The following is a 20,869-nucleotide window of genomic DNA, read 5'->3' as shown; positions in this document are numbered from 1 at the left end:
TCTTGACAATTAAGAACCATCTTAGGGGGGCGCCTGGGTGGCTCAGTTGTTACGTCTGCCTTCTGCTCAGGTAATGATCCCAGGGTCCTGGGATAGAGCCCCACATTGGGCTGCCTGCTCCGCGGGAAGCCTGCTTCTCCCTCGCCCACTCCCCCTGTTTGTGTTCCCTCTCTCGCTGTGTCTCTCTCTGTGTCAAATAAACAAAAATCTTAAAAAAAAAAAAATCCATCTTAGAAAAGCATCTGATTTTCCTGTGGTCTTTTATTTATTTGAGAGAGAGAACAAGAGAGAGCATGAGCTGGGGGAGAGGCAGATGGAGAAGGAGAGGCAGACTCCCCGCCAAGCAGGGAGCCCAATGCGGGGCTCTATCCCAGGACCTTGGGATCAGGACCTGAGCCAAAAGCAGACACTTAACTGACTGAGCCACCCAGGTGCCCCTTCCCATGGTCTTTTAAAAATAAAATAGAGGGGCACCTGGGTGGCTCAGTCGGTTAAGCGTCTGCCTTCAGCTCAGGTCATGATCTCAGGGTCCTGGGATCGAGCCCCGCATCGGGCTCCCTGCTCCGCGGGGAGTCTGCTTCTCCCTCTCCCTCTGCCTGCCCCTCTGCCTACTTGTGCTCTCTCTCTGTCAAATAAAAAATCTTAAAAAAATAAAATAAAATAAAATAGAAATGGGGCACCTGGCTGACTCAGTCGGAGGAGGGAGCGACTCTTGATCTCAGGGTCATAAGTTTGAGCCTTATGCTGGGTATAGAGATTATTAAAAAATAAACTAGAAATAAATAGATATGCAGGAAAACATAAATGTCTACATTTCAACACTATGAAAATACATAAGATGAATAACTAAAGGCAGATTAAGTGTAAATGTTATTATGTGCCTGTGCATTCTGACTGTGATCTGGAAGGGGCCCCAAGGCGAATGGGTTCTGTCCTCAGCCTGCACAGGTCAGTCATGCTTTGCATTCTTTGACTTCCATAACGAACTGTCAGGGCGGCCCCCCTCGGGTAAGGTGCCAGGGGAGAGCCCCTGCATGCTGTATCATGCGTGAGTAATACATCTGAAGAGGTGCCTGTATCTCTCTCCAAGTTGCTGCTCTAGATGGAGATATGGACAGAGAGCAAGGTCTTGATCTGTGTCCAATTAGAAGGCTACTGTTGACCCAGGAGATAGGTGAAAGGTGAGGCAGAGAAATATATGTTAAGAAAAAAAAGAAGAAGAAGGTAGCGGGAGGGGAAGAATGAAGCGGGGGAAATCGGAGGGGTAGACGAACCATGAGAGACGATTGACTCTGAAAAACAAACTGAGGGTTCTAGAGGGGAGGGGGGGTGGGAGGATGGGTTAGCCTGGTGGTGGGTATTGAGGAGGGCACATTCTGCACGGAGCACTGGGTGTTACGCACAAACAATGAATCATGGAACACTACATCAAAAACTAATGACGTAATGTATGGTGATAAACATAACAATAAAAAAATTAAAAAAAAAAAAGGTGAGGCAGATGCCCAGCCCTGATCCTGAGCCTTGGGTCTTGGCCCTGTTCCAACTTTCATTTTCATGAACAGGAAAATCGAAACTTGAGCTCAGCTGAGAGTTAGTCAGAGATGTGTCCATCTTGCCCTTGTGATAGGCTGCCCCAGCACATATATAAACTGAGTCCCGAGTTTCAGTGCAGCCTCAGGGTGCCTGGCCACCATGTGGATGCTCGTGCCCATCGCTTTTGCTGGAAAGCTGCTGAGCGCCTTCAGGAAGCCTCTGAGCTCTCTATGGGGCAGCGTGGTCCCCTGGTTCTTCTGGCTCAGGTCAGCTCTCCGGCTGGCAAGGGGCAAGAGCACCTGGCCGCTGCAGCTGGGCCAGGGTGAACTGCAGGAGAGCAGAGGGGAGGAGGAGGAGGGCCCAGACCAGCCCACCACGCCCACCAGCGTCAACTACCACTTCACCCGCCAGTGTAACTATAAGTGTGGCTTCTGCTTCCACACGGCCAAGACATCGTTTGTGCTGCCCCTGGCCGAGGCCAAGCGAGGGCTGCGGCTGCTGCAGGAAGCCGGTGAGTCCCCCCCTGGGAGGGAATCAGCGTGCAGCCACTGTCTGGGGGCGGGCACAGGTGGGAGAGCTCCTGCAGAACTTGAGATGCTCCCCAGCCCCTCTTGAGACGGAGTATTAGGGTGAATTTGGGGTGGATGCCTAGGCCTTCGGAACCAGAGTTGGCTGGCGCAGACAGCAGGGAGGCAGACCCATCCCTCCTGTAGCCTCCAAGTGAGCAGAAGTCTGTGCACCTGCCGGGCTCCCAGTGCACCCAGCTTGTGCCAAGAGACAGGTTGGGAAGTTGTGCTACTTTCTGAATTTGTCCAAAGCACTGATAGATTGGGGCTTTCCAGAAATTGTTAATGAGGAAAGTTGAAAACAAACAAAAACTTTGACTTAAGAACTACAATATTTGAAGGGCACCTGGGGGGCTCCGTCGGTTAAGCGTCTGACTCTTGGTTGTAGCCCAGGTCATGATCTCAGGGTTATGAGATCGAGCCCCATGTCAGGCTCCACGCTCAGTGGGGGGAGTCTGCTTGAGATTCTCTCTCTCACTCTGTCCCTCCCTCTCTCTGTCTAAAATAAATACATCTTAAAAAAAAAAAAAAAGAACTGCAATGTTTGAGTCTTTTACTTTGAATCATGCTGTTTAGCTCCAGCTAAACTAGTAACAGCAACCTGACCGACTTTTTCTCAATTTGCTTAACCTTTTTTTTTTTTTACAGAAGTATAACATGCATGCCCAAAGTTGCACACATCCTGAGGGTTTAGCTAGACAAATTTCACAAAGTAACCACATCCACATAAACAGCACTGAGATCTTGAAAGAGAACATCACAGCATCCAGAAGTATCTCTCTTCCAGCCGCTGCCCTGCCCCTGCCAGGGTAACCATGAGTTTGTCTTCTAACAGACAATACTTTTTGCCTGATTTCGTACTTTATATAATGAAATTATACCATTTGCACTGCATTGGGTCTGACTTATTTTGTTCTCCATTACATTTGTTCCATCATCCACAGCTGTTCCTCCAAGTATAGACCCACCTCACTGTTCCCAGTGGGCTCTAGCTCAGGGTCTCCCCATTTCTCACCTGGATTGCTGCAATTCATGTAATTGTCTCTGCTACCCCCACTGGGACATCAAGTTCCTCCACCCCAATGCTTCAAGTGCCCAATGCTATAGGCACATCATATTACACCTATTCTCCCCCAACACCTGCATAAGTCAAGCCTGTGATCATGCTGTCTTCTCCTTCTGGAATGTCCTCTCTCCCTCATGTGTGATCCCTTGGCACCTGTTACAAATATGTATTATAACACCTTTTTTTTTAAAAAGATTGTATTTATTTATTTGAGAGAGAGAGAGAGAAAGCACGAGTGGGGAGGGAGGGGGAGAGGGAGAAGCAGACTCCCCACAGAGCAGGGAGCCCAACATGGGGCTCAATCCCAGGACCCTGGGATGATGACCTGAGCTGAAGGCAGACGCTCAACTGACTGAGCCACCCAGGCGCCCCCTATTAGAGCACTTTTTAAATTATACCATTATGTTTTGTTTTTTTGTTTTTAACATCTGGGTCCCCAAAGAGTTTGAGTTCCAAGGTGGAATTTTAGCATTCTATGTATCTTTGTGCCTAGCAGGATATCTAGAATGTAAAAGGGGGTTGGTAAATGTTTTTGGAGAGATGGATTAATAGATGAACGAATGAATGAAGGGAAGTCTGGTGTCGTGGAAAGAACTTAGACTCTTGACTCACAAGGCCAGGGTTTGAGCTCTTGCCCTAAAACTTGTGAGACTTATCAAGACATTTAACTTTTCTGAATAGCAGTTTAACAATCCTTAAAATGTAGATAATCAAGATAACACCTATACCGGTCGCCTGAGTGGCTCAGTGGTTTAAGTGTCCCCTTGGGCTCAGGTCACGATCTCAGGACCCTGGGATCAAGCCCTACGTTGGGCTCCCTGCTCAGCGGGGAGACTGCTTCTTCCCCTGCCTGCCACTCCCCCTGCTTGTGCACGCTCTCTCTCTCTCTCTCTCTCTCTCACTCTTGCTCTATCTCAAATAAATAAATAAAATCTTAAAAAAAAACACAGATAATGCCTATACAGGCTCAAAAAGTTACGACATGGCACAAATAAGTGAATGCTCAGTTGTTTTTAAATAGAGTATAAACTATAATGGTTATAATTAATACATTTATCATTAATATAATGATTTCTCAGGTTTAAGTAAATAAAGTCAATTAAAATGATCGAGGTATAACATAAGTCATATGCCCCGTAAGTGAGATTTCTGGCTAATAGAGGAAAATCTATTTTGGTGATGATTAAAAATGTAAAGTTAAATGTGAATTATATTTAAAACATACTACTCGAGCAGATGATGCTTCTACAATATATTACTTACTTCTCTTGCTTTTACACGAAGAAGACGGAATAGGATTTAGCCACTGTGAGCATCAGATATTGATCCGTGCTGTAATACGATTGCTCTTTGTAAGTTAACATCATTGTGAAGTAATTGTTGCTTGTCTAAGATCTTAACTATGCACCTACATCCTGTTCCTTCGATGCTCTATTCCTTGCATCCCCTCTATATCTTCCCCTCAAACTCATCAAGGGCTGCAGGCCCATACACCGTATCACCTTCTCCAGCTCATCTGACCCTATTCCACCACACTTTCGGTGATAATGATGTTTCTACTGAATGATGATCACCATCAGTCACACAGGCAGGCTCCCAGCATGTTGGCTTTCAGTAGTGAGATGATGGAATTGATCACTGTCTGGTCATAGACACATCTGAGTGAGAAAGACAGTGTTGAAAAGAATAGCAGATGTCATTTGGTCTGCTATAAAACAGGGCTGTTCTGGGTAAGCTGGGATGAAGGGCAACCCCACTGACAAAGATAGAAGGCTGTGGAGCTTGGGCATCCATCCTAGCTCCATTTTTTTCCCCTAGTCTTACGATCTTGAATAAATCACTGAACCTTCCTGAGCTTCAGTTCCTGCAGCCAAAAACCAGGATAGTAATTCCTTCCTTGCTGAATGAGTTTCAGGATGAAATGCTTGCCTGAACCATGTTACCTTGGGTGCGGTATGGGGAGGCCAGATGCAGATCAAGAGAGAAAAATTGGAAAGAGATGTGTAATTTGTTACTCACAGTTCCTTGGGCAGGGCGCCACTCGCCACACAGGAAGTCCTGGGTGAGGATGGGAGGGGACTGTGAACGTGACCCATCGGCGTGGTTTTCGAGGAAAGAACAGATAGGGAGGCAAAGTCAGCTTAGCACGGGCTAGTTTGCACGATCTCAGCAAGCTGTGGTCACAAGGGCTGTCCCGATTGTCCGAGACCCGGCCCTGGGAGGCAGAGGGCGGAGGACAGTGGCCCCGAGAGAGAGCCTCGTAGATGAGGTGCCTGAGGTGCTGACATCTTTGGCTGCTCAAGAAGAGGACCTGACCAGCCGTCAGCCAGGACCTCGAAACTGAGTCAGGACAGCATTTTAAAAGCTATGCTACAGTGAATTTGCACAAATTAAATTTCTAAGCACAGTATTCGTTACTTAGTAGGTACAAAGTTTGTTGAGCGGATGTTAACAAATAACATTCTCGGGGAATTTTATGGCATGATGTGCTGTTTGGCCCTTAGTAAGTTCCCCCAGGCCTCTCTGCTAGTCTGGTCGGTGCTTCTAATTATTTCGCTCCTGTGACCAAATCTGTTTGCTGCTCTCACGGGTCCCAGGTTTCCTCCTTGGATCTCACATGGGCTTGTGTTTCTGCGGCTTGGCACCCCGGGTCCTCTCCTTGCCATGCTCTGGCTTCTGTCTCTAACCTGAGCATGCTGTCTGGTGCCTGTGCCCTCCGCATCCTCAACGTCCAGTGAAGCAGGGGTTTCAAACTTCACTTAGCAGAGCCAGTTGCCTACTGATCCCGCGTTCATTCTGGAAATGACCCACTCTGATGTGGCCACTAGTACAGAGCATCTAATAAAGACTCGCTCAACTGAGTTGAACTGGACTGAATTAAAAATGAATCCCACTATGATAATATCACTGTATAAATTCCAAATTTCACACTCTTGTGGACCTTCGAGTTAATTTCCCCATTCCCTCCAATCTTTCATTCACTCCACTAAAATTCCAGTAGAATCATTGAAAGCAGGGTAACAAACCCACAAAGAAATCAACACGGAGTTGTTGGAATTGACTGATGGCACTTGGACACCTTCAGCATGGGTCGGCAGGGCGGTGGCTGCCAGAGGTTCACCAGACTGCCCGTGGAATGCAGAGCATTTCAGAGACGAGAACCTTCTGATCATGCAGAAGTACAGCATTGATCAAGAAGGAGGGGGTGAGGCAGGAGCAAGACAACAGGCCAAAGGCAGATCCGCTGCTGCCCCCACCACGAGGAGAGCCCTCCCCAAGTCCTGCAGGTGGCAGAGGGCATATTTTCAGAAGAATCTGGACCACCAGGCTGTGCTCAGCCACCCCGGGGGGAGCAGGGAGAAGAAAAGCACCATACTGAAGACCGGGGAGTAAGAGTCTGCCTGCTGGGTGTGAGAGCCCACGTTCTGGGGTGCAGGCAGCCAGGGGGTATGGCATAGCAGGAGATTAAGAGTCTTCTCCAGCAGAACAGAATGGCCCAGAGAAAAGACCAAGGCTCCCAGCATGTGGGGCAAAATCCAGTGAATAAGTCAGTTTCTCTCTCTGTCACTCTATAGCAAAACCCTCCATCGAGGGGTTTCTTCCTCAATCACAGAAATTCCCTTCCACTCTTTTATGCGTCACTCAAATAAGAAAGGACGAATAGAAACACTGAAATAAAAGGCAGACGCCAAAACAAATAAGCAAAGAGAATATAGGAAAACTTCAGAACATCTGTAACTGATAATCCCAGAGAGATGAGAGAACATTTACATATGAGAAATAGCAATGCGCTGGTAAGTAAAGAGGATATGGGAGAGTCTGGGGAACGGAAACTGGGATTTCTAAAATTAGAATTGTAATAGAAAGACTAAAAGACAAGGTCTTGGAAAAATGGGACGCAGGAGACACAGCAGGAAGGTCTGGTGGTTACAAGCCGGAGCACCAGCAGACCAGTGGTAGGACCTCCAGAGAAACAAGCACGTTGGAGAAGAGATAGGAGTTCTCAAAGAGTATGAGAAACTTCCCATACCAGAAGGAGCTGTATTTTTGGACCGAGGACCTGCCAAGTGGCCAGAACAATGAATAGAGACAGATTCTGCTAAGGCACATCACCTTGAAATTTGGGGACATTGGAAAGAAAGCTTCTAGAAGGGAAAAAGCCATGCACTTAAAAGGGATTATAAATCAAGGTGTTATCAGGCTTCTGAACAATAATATTAAAACCTCGAAGACAGCAAATAATGCCCTTAAAATACTGAGGGCAAAGTGACTTCACCCAGAGTACTATACCTGGCCAAACTAATGTTTAGGGATGCATTTGGAAACATGTAAGTTCTCATCTTGATTCATATTTTGCATTTTTTCAGGAAACTGCTAAGGGCTTTTCCAAAGGGCAAGAATTCCAGGCCAAGAGGCATCCAGCATGTGGGAGAGGGCGGGGTCCCCCTCAGCGCAGCGTGCTGAGGTGTCTCAGGCTGAGAGTCCCCAAGCAAGAACATTCTGGATGGGGCGGAGGGGGGTTCCTGCACATCTCTGTGTTGTCTCATCCATCCATGTAACTGATTCCCTACGTTGAAGTGCATCTATTTTATTTTCTTATTTTTTAAAAGATTTTATTTATTTATTAGAGAAAGAGAGAGGGAGCCCGAGCAGGGGCAAGGGATAGAGAGAGAAGCAGGCTCCCCGCTGATCAGGGAGCCTGATGCTCGATCCCAGGACCCTGAGATCATGACCTGAGCCAAAGGCAGACGTTTAACTGACTGAGCCACCCAGGCGCCCCTAAAGTGCATCTATTTTAAAGCAGGGGAGAAGGTTAGGCCCCGGGTTATGGACATGGTTTGTTTCCCCCTGCCAAACCCTGTGGGGAGCATGGGGAGCCATGGGTGGGGGGTGGGGGCTGGGGATAATGGGCAGCTTTCATTTCATTTTTTGTTACTTTGAGAAAACATTACTTTTGTCATTAAAACAATAAGGGGTGTTTGTGCAGTGGAAAAAAAAATGAGAGAGAACAGAAGGAAAGATCCATGTTCTACCTCTCACAGGGATGGAGAAGATAAACTTTTCAGGCGGAGAGCCATTTATTCATGACCGGGGCGAGTACCTGGGCAAGCTGGTGCAGTTCTGTAAAGAGGAGCTGCGGCTGCCCAGCGTGAGCATCGTGAGCAACGGGAGCCTGATCCGGGAGCGCTGGTTCCAGAACTACGGTGAGCTTCCTGGCATCACGCTGCAGTTGCCACTGCTATGATTGTTGGTTCCGGGCATCCAGGGCCTTAGGCCAGGCATGCTGGGGGAGCAGGGGGCGCGGGGAGCAGGGTATGGGGCAGGGAGGAGACACCAAACTCGAATCCCTTTGCAAGCCATGCATGCAGTTAGGAGGCTTCCTTCTGCGGGGCTCTATACTTAGAGCCCTATACTTGTTGACTAACTTGTTGGCAAGACAGGTAACAAAATGTTAGCACAACTCTGTTATGCGTCCCAATTCAGCAGGTGCTGAGCCCTATGGCTTTAGTTTAGCCGCTAGCAAGGAACATTGACACAGTTCCACAACCCCTACCTTATGGCTTGCTACTAATGTTTAATTTTTAAATATTAAAGGAACTATCACTTTATAAGTCTCATAAATGAAACAATTGGACTAAAACAATCTTTCCCACCTTTGGCTACATATTTGGCTGCTGAAGAAAGTTAAATAAAGTATCTGTGTGGGGACTGAATCCCAGGCTAATTATATCAGAACCAACTTGGGGGGCTCCAAGGGATTCTGCTCTGCGGCCAGGATGGCGAACCACAGATCCTAAGACTGTGGAGTTCCCTTACAGCTGAGTTTCCATAGATGTGATAGATATCCCTAGAGCAGTACCCGGAACTTAGGGAGCAGTGGAAAATATTAGCTGTTATTACTACTGTCATTTTAGGAGACAGTGATAACTCTTAGAGCACAGTTTTCTGTTCTAATTTGCATGAGCTATTGGAGCCTTGACATCACTGAAAGAGGGGTTGCATTTACTCTCTATTGAGGCTGCTCACAGGAAGTCTCTGACCCCTCCCAAGATGACGGAGAGATGGGAGTGGGGAGGGGAGACTGTGGATGAGGGCGGGGCAGCCCATCTGATGAAAGTGAAGCAAGAAGACAAATTCAGAAGTCTCTGGGAAAGGTAAATCAGGGAAGACTACAAGATGACGTGTGAGAACCAAAACATCTGTGAAGGGAGTCACTAAGTGAAATGGGGTCAGAAGCTTCCAAGTAAACTCTGGGAACCAGATTCAGAAAGGCAAGAAAGGCTTAGGGAACGGTGTGAGCAGGGGAGAATCGGTCAGGCTTGTTGGCGGTGTCCCCGAGCCACGCTCTCCCTCCAACCCTGGCTCTCATGCCCAGTGTGGTATGAAGAACAGGTCCTGCGGGATCACTGCATCCAGGGTCAGAAGCTCACATGCTGGCATGGGAAAGGCCATGTGAATGAATGAATTTGGAGGTGCAGAAGAAAAACCCACTTCAGTCCCTTCAGTAGGGAGATAATAAGCAAGTGGGAGGCCATGAAGAATAAGAAGCACCATGCTCTGTTCTTAGTGGACAGACGGACAGCCAGTGAGTCATGAGCTTCCATTGACATTTATCCTCTGTGGGAGTGTAGGCTTAGTGTTGTCATATTCTGAAATCTACGTTCTATCTTCAATCTCCCAATTAAATATTTGCAAATAATTTGAAATATTGTTAGATGTCATGAGGGAAAAACAACAGCAGTGTTTATGTATAACTATGTGGTCTGTAAGCCTCCAGTCTTCCACCTCCAGTTTAAAGGACCAAGGGTGAGTCAGTGAGCTTGAGTGGACCAAGAGAGCCGTTTGGATCAACTGCCATCTCTCTAAGTTTGGCGGTTTTCTAGGAGTGCTCACAAGACTCAGTAGCCAATTAGACTCATGGCTAAGGTTCATCAGAGCAAAGGATGCGGTGCCGAACCAGTAGGGAATGGGCATCACAGGGGTCCAGAGAGGTCAGACACGGGCTTCTGAGTCCTTCCCTTCCAGGATGTACAAGATGTGCTCTCTCGCACGCACAATGAACCATAGGGACATGTCTGGAATGTTTTTGCCTAGGAATGCTCATGTGAGTCTTAGGGTCTGAGGCTTTTATAGAGGGCTGGTCACTTAGGCTCATACTGCTGGGTACCCTTCCATGGCAGCTGCAACTCAGGACTCGCGACAACAAAACCAGGTACACCGTGAACCTTGTTCACCAATCCCAAAAGCTCTTGACAAGCTGATTAAACATGCCGCATTGCTCCAGACATAGACACATCATCAATGGGAAACATAGAGAACATTCTGGTGGCCACACATGCAGGGATTGGCCAAAACTCCATCATAGTTCCATGTTCTTCTAGAGACTGGCAAGGACTCAGCGAACAGATCTGCTGTGCTAACTCTCTCTTCACAAGGGCTCCTACAAGACAGTCTGAGAGCAGGAGGAGGGGATATAATTCAGATGTAGCAATTAATGAAGGACCTCATTTAAATGTGCCAATAAACACTCAGACACATACAAGTGCCATTTTAGGTTGGTCAAATGGGAGTATCTCCATCACCTCATGATGTGTATATTTATTGTTTTTCAAGATTATTTAAACAAATACCAAGTATAATTCACATTTCTGTGAGTGTTGCAGGTATGAGGAAAAGTCTTTTTAAACATTAAAACTTAGATACAAGCAAGATGTGTTTTATCATAAAGAGATATAAATGGTCTAAAAGCTTTGGTCCTTGAATGGAAAGGCTTAAAGGTGCTCACTTTCCCTCAGGTGAGTATCTGGACATCCTTGCCATCTCCTGTGATAGCTTTGATGAGCAAGTCAATGTCCTCATTGGCCGTGGTCAAGGAAAGAAGAACCACGTGGAAAATCTTCAGAAGCTGAGGGCGTGGTGTCGAGATTATAGAGTGGCCTTCAAAATAAATTCTGTCATTAATCGATTCAACGTGGACGAGGATATGAGGGAACAGATTCAAGCCCTGAACCCTGTCCGCTGGAAAGTAAGTACCGTGTCCCTTTTGCTGAGTTAATTCAGAAAATGTTCGGGCAAAAAACTTGTGACACTGAAACCCGAAATGTTCAAGTGAGAGAGGACTCTGGACTGACCGAGCCAGCCAGGAGACCGGGTCCTTGGTCCTTCTTCCAGCTCTCTTAAACTTTAAACTACTTACACACCCTTTGTCTCAATCTCCCCTCTAAAAACTGGAACTGATTCCCTTCTGGAATGTTGGGAGGATAAAGGTCAAAATATATAGTCAGGGGGCACCTGGCTGGCTCAGTCGGTGGAACATGAGATTCTTGATTATTGGGGTTGTGAGTTCGAGTCCCATGTTGGGTGTGGAGATTACTTAAAAACAGAATTTAAAAAAAAAAGATACAGTCAGTGCTTGGAGGTGTTCTGAAGAATATGAAAACCTAGAAAACCTAACCTGTATGTATTTATTAAATATAATAAAATCTTTAAAAAAATAAATATATATATATATATATATATAGTAAGACTAGATTTCTTCTTAAAACTCTTGGCTTATTCATAAATGGATAAATGTTCTTCATAAATTCTATTAATACATTTTTCATTGAATTATTAGAAGATATTGGGGCAGGGGCGCCTCGGTGGCTGAGTCAGTTAAGCATTTGCCTTCGGCTCAGGTCATGATCCCAGGGTCCTGGGATCGAGCCCCGCATCAGGCTCAGCAGGGAGCCTGCTTCTCCCTCCGCCACTCTTTCTCTCTCTCTGAAATAAATAAATAAAATCTTAAAAAAAGAAAAAAGAAGATATTAAATAACACTATCCCCAAGTTGTGGCAAAGTGAATTCGCCAAGATCTGTGCTTTAGGACTAACCCCTCTATCAGCTACTAAAAAGTCTAAAGTTCAAACTCAAGGTATATTTATAGCACCCACAATGTACAGACACTTACAAATAACAGTAAATTAAAGTTTCATTAAAGTTTCCTACCCCTGGCTGTTCTTCAGAATCAACTCAGGGAACTGTTTTTAAAAGCAGCTTCCTGGACCTGCACCCCCTACCCAGAAGAACTGGAGAGAAGCTAAAGAAAGACGTGTGGTGGGAGGAACAGAGGCTGTGGTCCAGGAAGGGGGATGGACGAGGGCCAGAGGCTAGGCTCCAGGTTCTTAGACTTTCCTTCTAGAACCACCTGCCCATCACTCTCCTCTTCCCTGATCCCCCATCTCTGTCCCACTTCTTCTGCTGTTACTGTTTTCCTCACTATTCTCTTTTCAGCTTCTCTCTATACGTATATACGTTTTTCCTCCTGGCTTTGGTTTGCGAGGAGCTCCTCGTAGCTTCTTGATCTCAGAGCTTTCCTCTCCAATCTTATAACTCCTACTGTGGCTCCCACTTGCTGATTCACTCCAGAACTGCCTGTTCAAAATCCTGGGTTTTCTGGAGGGAGCAGATTAGCTACTGCCTGTTTGGAGAGCAGTTTTCGCCTCAGATCACGGGTGTCTGAAGACTGCAAACCGATGAAAATCAATGCCCTCGGGTCAGGTGCCTGGGCGGCCCAGGCCGCGTCCTCCATGGGAGGGCCGGGGCTCCCGGGCCCGTCAACAGTACACCAGCACTGAACACGCATTGGCGGGAAGGGCCCTCATAGTATTCCTCAACAGAGGGCTTTGTTGTCACCTGGAGGCTTGCTGTAGCCACAACAGAGCTGGCCCCACCTAACCTTGCCCAACCAATCCCACCACCCTCCTCCCATTCTGCTTCTCATGCTCCTTTCAAGCTGGAACCAAAGTCACCAGGAGAAAAGCCCACGTGTGTCTTCACCCACCTGATACTCAAGTCAGCCTGGGCTTCCAACCCATGTGGATACCTCCTCTGACCTCCCTGCTAGTCTCCTCTCCCCACCCTGTGCCTGGACTGGGCTTGGGTGCTGTGGGGACAAAGATGAGGGGTGTCCCCTCCCTAGAAGCTCACAGCCTACTGAGCAAGACAGTCATGAAAGCAAATAGTAAAACCACTGTGTGACCAGGGTCTGCAGGGACTGGGGAGCACAGAGGAAGGGGGTGAGAATAGAGTGAGCAAAGAAGGCAAGGGTTAGGGAATTTTACAATTAATTCTAAGCTGACAAAAATGTTAATTAAACACTATGTATAATCACCCCCTTCCTTGAAAACCCCACAGACCCGGGCTCTGTGCTGGCTGTGTGTTTGATCAGCTGCCATCTCGTACCACCTTGGGCAGGTCCTTGGGACAGGGTTTTTCCTTCTCAGATGATGGTATTCCTTATGAGGGAATAATACATTCACACATACACAATTATTTACTTAAAAGAATGTTGGAAGCCTCTTATTGGCTTTGGGAAACTGTCCTGGAATATTAACTGCAAAATAAACTACATAGTCGAGAGGCCTTAATAAGGATATATTGAAGTCAGCAGAAACAACATTTTGAAAATACTTGTTTCTTGGTTTGGGGATCACAAATGATTTATTTTCTTGATGCTTTTGTATAGTCCATATTCCCTGCAATGAACACCTGTTACTTGGTGTTCTGCCAAATTAGATTATCAGACTGGATCAAACATACACTAGACCAGTTTTGTATTTTTGGATGGTTGGCACTTCCTGACTTTGAGGGCCCCAGAGCAATGTCTTTCTAGACTGTTCCTGAGTCAGAGCAGTCTTCTTTGCTTAGAAGAGATGACGCTGGGTCTAGGGGAATGAAGTTTGGGGTAAAAATGGTGGGAGGCTCTTTGCAAAGCAAACACCATCCTTATCTTCCAGGTCTTCCAGTGTCTCCTGATTGAGGGGGAGAATTCTGGAGAGGATGCTCTGAGGGAAGCGCAGCAATTCGTTATCAGCGATGAGGAATTTGAAGGATTCTTAGACCGCCACAAAGAGGTGTCCTGTTTGGTGCCCGAGTCTAACCAGAAGGTTGTATGAAGCAAACATTGCTTGGTTCATCATCACACCTTGAGATTGACTCCAAACAGGGAGCTCTAGCCCAGAGGGATCCACACACTGTTCCTTTAGAGGGTTCAGCGGGCAGGATGGGAGGGGTGCAGTCACCTTCCAGCTGTGGGACCTCTGAAGGAGCTTCAGAGGCCCTTCTCCCTCCCCTGTCCTTGGGCCATGCGTCCACCCATTGTTCCCACAATGGGAGCTGTTCCAAGGACACAGCCTTGAGCAGGGACAGCTTCCTATAGGAGGATAGGTACACCTCCCATATACCTATAGAAGGTATATCTAGTTACAAGGAATGAAAGTCACATTAAAATCTTCAGGTAAGCTCCTAGGGAATAGCATTAAGGCTTTACACATTGAAAAAGGGGGAAATTCCGTGTAGGGTAGGAACAGCCATTGGGAATATTGAATACAGAACAAGGGTCTCCCACAGCTTGAGGAAATGGGGAAATTAGCCTGGGGATCTCATTGTCAGGGAAGCTGTCAGAGTGGGGCAGAGAACCCAGCCTGCTGGCAGTTTCCGGAATCTGAACAGACACAGACAGATGCCCCTGCAGATGTATGTTAGGTGGGGATGGGGGCACCAGCGGATCGATCGCCTTGAAAGGGACATACCCAAAGCCACTCAAGGGATATAAGAAGCATAGAATCCCGAAGTAATAAAGCACAAATATACCAACGCTGTGAGACAGACCCTTGAGCGCGCGTACTGAAAAATACACTTGAAACTACATTTGTATTTAATTTCTCTTTTGCAGATGAAAGATTCCTACCTTATTCTGGATGAGTATGTAAGTATTTGTAATGAATTATAAAATTTGAAAACTTTTAAAATAAGAAGAATTTTAAAAATTAGAAAAAATTAAGTAAGCCGCAATGCCAGAGTTGAGTTATAATGAGCATAACCGGTCCCAATTTTTCTTCTGACCCAGCATTTCATGTTTTTATCGTCACTGATTAGCATTCATATTATAGAGCCCTTCCCGCCGCACGGGGTGGGTTCCGAGCTAAGCACGTGGGCAGGACTTTGCTTGAACCTGGGCCCTGTATTTGCACCAACCCCAGGCCATGGATCCGTGGATATCCCCTTGAATCTGACATTGCAAAGAAAGCAGAGTCCTCTGTCCTGCCGTCTTGAGCTGGGAGTTCCCCGGCAGTGGGATCCCAGGGTGCTTTGGAGGGAGGTCCTCTCCCACTTCACATTACCTTTAACACCTCGGATGCTGCCAGCTCGTCTCTGACTGATAAGTCTTGGCTTTGGTGAGAAGCGGTTACAGCTCCTCCCTCCAAACCGCTGATAACATTGTTACACCTCTGCCTTACGAAGAAAAAAGAAAACCTACCCCTTCTCAGATTTGAAAAACAAATCACTTTTTTCTTTCCTTTGTCTTTTTTTGGGGGAAGGGGGCTAGATTCGTAAATCTTTGCCAATAGTTCTAGTATAGGACGAACAAGTCCATTCGAAGACCTGTTTCTAAGAAATGAGCTCCAGGAGCGCCTGGGTGGCTCCGTCTGTTAAGCGCCCGCCTTCAGCTCAGGTCATGATCTTGGGGTCCTGGGTGTTGGGCCCCACGGCAGGCTCCCTGCTCAGCGGTGGAGCCTGCTTCTCCCTCTCCCTCTGTGTGTGCGTGCATGCTCTCTCTCTCTCTCTCTCAAATATATAAAATCTTTTTTAATAAAACAAAGAAATGAGCTCCAACAAGAACAATGGCTTTAATGTATACATGGAATTTGGTGTTTTGAGAAATATTTATTTTGACTTTTGGTATTTTCCTATTTTTAAATTAATCAATGATGCTTCACAACCATTTCATTGTTTCTCAACATGAGCTTCCTTTATGGAGCGTAAGGGGAAAGCACTAATGTTCAGCATGTGGGCTCGAGTTAGAAATGAAAAGTCAGAATTTATTTTTATTTTTGTCTTTTTAATTTTTTATTTTTAGAGAGAGAGTGTGTGTGTGCAAGGAGGGAGGCTGAGGGGGAGGGTCAACGGAAGAGGGAGAGAGAGAATCTTAAGCGGGGCTTAATCTCATGACCCTGAGATCATGACCTGAACCGAAATCAAGAGTTGGATGCTTGATTGACTAAGCCCCCGTTCCGCACCCCATTTTTTATTTTTGGAGTATCATGACTGGCTGGGGATTTTTGGAGTATCATGATTGGCTAGGGATTCCTCCACAAACTCTCTGGTCTCCACACAGTTGCCACAAACATAGTGGAACCAAATTTTGCTTTTGGTAATTTAACATTTTGATTCAACAAGTATTCCTACAAGATACTTAGTCACATAGCTCAGAAGAAGTGTGAAGACCTCATTCCTGCCTATAAGGTGCTTAGTTTAGGGTGAAAACTGGGACCCTTGACAGGGCATATTCGACCCTTCTTGACCTGGTGCCTGCCTGCCTTTGTACTTCCTTATCCCTCTTTCTCCCTTTCTCAAAAGAAGTTTTTATTAAGTTTATGCCTATATATTTATGCATGAACCGTTTTCACTCCACAATATCATCTATCTGCAATTTCCCAAAGACACCACCCTGCTCCATGCATCTGTGCTTTTATAACGCTGTTCTCTCCAGCTTACAATTTCTGAACGTCACCCCTCCCCCATGGAGGGACATGCACCTGCTGCAGCATGTGTATAATTCGGTCTGTCGTGCACTTAATTGATCTAATGTGTTTATGTTAGTTAAGGTGAGCTACTTGAATAGAGAAAGGGTCTTCAAGGAGGTCAGCATCCTCAGTATGGTGTCTGGCCCACAGCCTTCAATAAATATTTGTTGAACTGACTGCACTATCAAAAATCAGTCTGGATTAATCCTCAAAATTGAGTTTCACGGGATAAATTATATAAAATTATCCCCTTTCTGTCTTGAATTTCCTAGATGCGCTTCTTGAATTGTAGGAATGGGCGGAAGGACCCTTCCAAGTCGATCCTGGATGTTGGGGTAGAAGAAGCTATCAAATTCAGTGGATTTGATGAAAAGATGTTTCTGAAGCGAGGAGGAAAATATGTATGGAGCAAGGCAGATCTGAAGCTGGACTGGTAGAGCCGAAAGCGCAGCAAGCTTCAACCCACCCCTGGGGACTCTTGCTCAGACTCAAGGTGTGGCAACTTCCGGCAGCGGCGCTTCCTGTAGGCATTTTGCAGTGGCCCCAGATGTGATTTTCTGTTGCACAGGCTCTCCGATTATCTGTGGTAACTGAACACACAAATCACTTGGGTAATTGAAATCCATGATAATGCAAAACCATTAACTTTAGTTAATTCGCTTATTTAGGATTTAGTTCTTTGAGCACTGTTTTCTGTGACTCCTTTGTTCCCCAATTTTGATGTTATTTTTTCCAGTCCTTTCATTTGATAGACTCAGGGTTATTTTCTGCTAAATATTGAGATGCCAATTTTCATACCCAGAGCAATTACAAAAGCTCTCCCCCAATTATTCTGCTTGTTGCAACGCTCTTTCCTTTCTGTCTTTCTACCACTGAAGTCTTGGACTTTTTACCCAGAAGTCTAGAAATAGTCAGCAGATGTTTCAAAGAGTAGGAAATGATCATCTCATCAGTTTTCAGTAAGTACCTAGAAGGAGATCGTTCGTCTGCCTGTGCTCTGCGTGACCCCTGGCCCATGTTGACGACTCCATGAACGTGAGCTATCTCTGCTGCTCTCCTTCTTCTTCCAAGAGTCTCAGCAAAACCAACAAACCCTTTACATCTTGTGCCAAAGTTGACACGGGGTCGGTGTTTGGGTTGCCTATGAACCTGTTACTCCTGCCACCTGAGTCTGCCTAGCAACAATGCATGAATCCATTTGAACACAGTTGTCCCACATCTCTGAGAAATGACACCATATGGCTCAGATGGTTAAGCCTTCAGCTCAGGTCATGATCTCCAGGTCCTGGGATCGAGCCCCATATCGGGCTCCCTGCTCAGCAGGGAGTTTGCTTCTCCCTCTCCCTCTGCTGCTGCCCCTGCTTGTGCTCTCTCTGTCTCTCTGTCTCTCTCTCTTTCTCTTGCTTTCAAATGAATTAAAAAAAAAAAAATCTTAAAAAAAAGAAATGACACCTTACTAGATCGGCCTCATGTGTTAGGAAAAAGCACTGGGCTAGTGTTTGGGAAAGAATGTGTGGAAATATCTAGAATGTACCTGGATTTTACATAAAGGAAGCCATGGCACAATATAATATATCTCAACTAATTCTGAATCACTTGATATAAGGATATAATCTGGGTCAATAGGAGAAGATCCCGTGCCTTCCTTTCACAGCTTCTTTGGGAAAATGTCACCTAAACTGGGTCAGAGAACAAAGTCCCCCTCCTTGTGGAAATATCACATGCAGTTTGTTTATGTAATTTAGACGGTATCTCATTGCCTTGAAAACAATAATTTCATATCATTGTTTCAGAAAACAAAATCATGGAAAGTTTTTTTGCCCAAGCATAGAAAAATTTTAATCCAGCCGCCATGCCAGTGTTGGTCACTAGGTGGCAGTAAATGTTGCCTGAGTCCATTAAGCAGCCATACCGAAATACCACTTCATCCAGTTTCCAGACTTGGTGGTTTTGAAAGTTTGGTTTTTGTAATTTTTTTTTCCTCAGAAAAGATACTTATACTTCAGATTTTAAGTCACTATGATTCAACTGAAATGTTTTTGGGTCCCATCTCAAACAGGGTTAACATAAATGGGTAAAATAAATATATAAATAAAATTTGAAAATTAATTAACTAATTAATTTTTTTTAAAAAGGATGGGTTATCATGCATTTTCCATTTTATTTTGTTTTATATTTTAATGGAAAAATGAATTAGAAAGCTTTTTTCCTGGGCGCCTGGGTGGCTCAGTTGGTTAAGCGACTGCCTTCGGCTCAGGTCATGATCCTGGAGTCCTGGGATCGAGTCTCACGTCGGGCTCCGTGCTCGGCGGGGGGTCTGCTTCTCCCTCTGACCCTCCCCACTCTCATGTGCTCTCTCTCATTCTCTCTCTCTCAAATAAATAAATAAAATCTTTAAAAAAAAAAAAAAGAAAAGCTTTTTTCCTGTATGGCTTAATATAATCAGTATAAACATAAAAGGGTTTTTTTTTTTTTTTTTAATGTAACATGAGAGCACTTTGCTGATCTTCACATTATTCAGCAAGAGCAAATTCGCCTAGAAAGATCACGGATGTGGAAGCACTGAAGATGTTGTCAGCGGGGGCTCAATCATTATTATTTGAAACGAAATCTAGATGGGAAACCCGCAACCTCGGAGTTGGAATGAATTTCTCTCAAATTCACTCAAATTCAAAATGCGGGGAATTGTATAACTTCCTCCCAAAGGGAAGTCTAAAACATAATGAAACAAAACAACTGCACCTGAGAAATAAGTATTTTAAATATTTTTCCAACTGGTTTGATACCAGCCCTCCCCTGCCCGATGCCCTGTCAGGATTTGCAATGTTTAAAATACCTAAACGTTTCTTTTTCTTAAGGGGGAGAAAGTCTGATAGAGCCTCATTGAGATTTCTTGTTGGCTGCCCTCTTGTTGAAAGACTGTTTAATCAGCTGTGATATGGGGGAGACTCACCATGCTGTAAGATTTTAAGGCTTTGTCTTGAGTGTATATAGGTCTCAATTTGGGGGAAAAATATATTTTTTCTTCATATGTGATGCTCTTGCGTATCGGTCTGATGTATTGTAAGATGTTGTAATATATTAAAATATTTTTGTACAGTGCCTTCTCTCTCAGTGGGTCAATGTAATGAAGCCTCTCCTTGGTGTATATTTAAAGTAATTGTGTGTTTTTACAAACTGCCATTGCTAAAGGCAAGTACAATTTAAAAATCAACAAGGTTATCAATAATTAATAAGCACATTTAGCAAACCAATCAGCAACAAGATAGAGTGGAGATGAGTCACTGGGGAAAATGCCCTTTGTATTCTAAGATGAAAGCCAGCGTCTTGGGGACCAGGTGTCCAAAACCTGATGGTGTCAGGGAAAGCACCACCCTCCGTCTGTGGTCCTAGCTCTGTGCTCTGAGTGTGAGCTGGTCAGCCATCCAAGGGGCAGGCAGGCGCCTTACACTGGAGTCCAAGGAGGTGCAGAGCTCACCCCTAGCACCCTGGTTCCTAGCTGTCAGTTCAGTTCCTGAGCCTTTCCTTACCTGCATCCACCTGCTCTGCATGGGCTCCACTAGGGTGGGAACGATGAGCACCTCCCCTGCCAGCCAGCACTCCTGCCTTCCATCCCTCCCATAACTGGCTTATTTTTTCATTCAGGGCATCTCAACTTGGCCCTGTCTGACTCTGCTCTCAATTCCAGGCTCTTAGAGCCAAGGGCTCTGCATTCCTGGCCCCAGTGTCCACCTGGTGCCCTCCAGACTTGGACTGGTCCTCCTTGGCCAAGCAACATTCTCTCAGACATGCCCCTGCACCTGACCTCTGGTTAGGGCACTCACCTCTTCAGGAGGGATGTGACCTCACTACCCACATCCTCTTGGAGGCCAGTGCTTAGCTCCAGCCCCAGAGAACAGGGGTCAGATCCAGGGCCTTGAAGACAGTGGAAGAGTCTCAAGGGGGCAGCTTGAGTCCTTGATCATTGTGTCTGGGCCACAAATTGGGGTACACAACTCCATGTCAAGCTTCTGCTGCTAAGTGCCCTACCCAGTCAGGGGGAAAGAAAGGGTGGATTACACACAAAACCCACACAGCAAGTCCAACTCAGATGCTATTGAGATGGGCTTGGACAATCAGAAAGACTTTAACATT

At 45.8% G+C, this 20,869-nt stretch overlaps 1 protein-coding gene across 1 annotated transcript; it reads left to right on the top strand.

Moving 5' to 3' along the window:
• Window positions 1-1,625: 1,625 nt before the first annotated feature.
• Window positions 1,626-19,837, top strand: RSAD2 (radical S-adenosyl methionine domain containing 2). Its single transcript, XM_081797246.1, has 6 exons — window positions 1,626-2,047; window positions 8,211-8,372; window positions 10,965-11,194; window positions 13,946-14,095; window positions 14,884-14,916; window positions 17,008-19,837. The coding sequence occupies exons 1-6, from the start codon at window positions 1,696-1,698 to the stop codon at window positions 17,170-17,172; spliced, it is 1,092 nt and encodes a 363-aa protein (XP_081653372.1). The 5' UTR covers window positions 1,626-1,695; the 3' UTR covers window positions 17,173-19,837.
• The last annotated feature ends 1,032 nt before the right edge of the window (window positions 19,838-20,869 follow it).

This window comes from Leptonychotes weddellii, chromosome 10 (genome assembly GCF_054177405.1).
Source record: "Leptonychotes weddellii isolate Sample4059 chromosome 10, ASM5417740v2, whole genome shotgun sequence".
NCBI classification, from domain to species: domain Eukaryota; kingdom Metazoa; phylum Chordata; class Mammalia; order Carnivora; family Phocidae; genus Leptonychotes; species Leptonychotes weddellii.
This window is presented reverse-complemented; position numbering and strand designations above follow the sequence as displayed.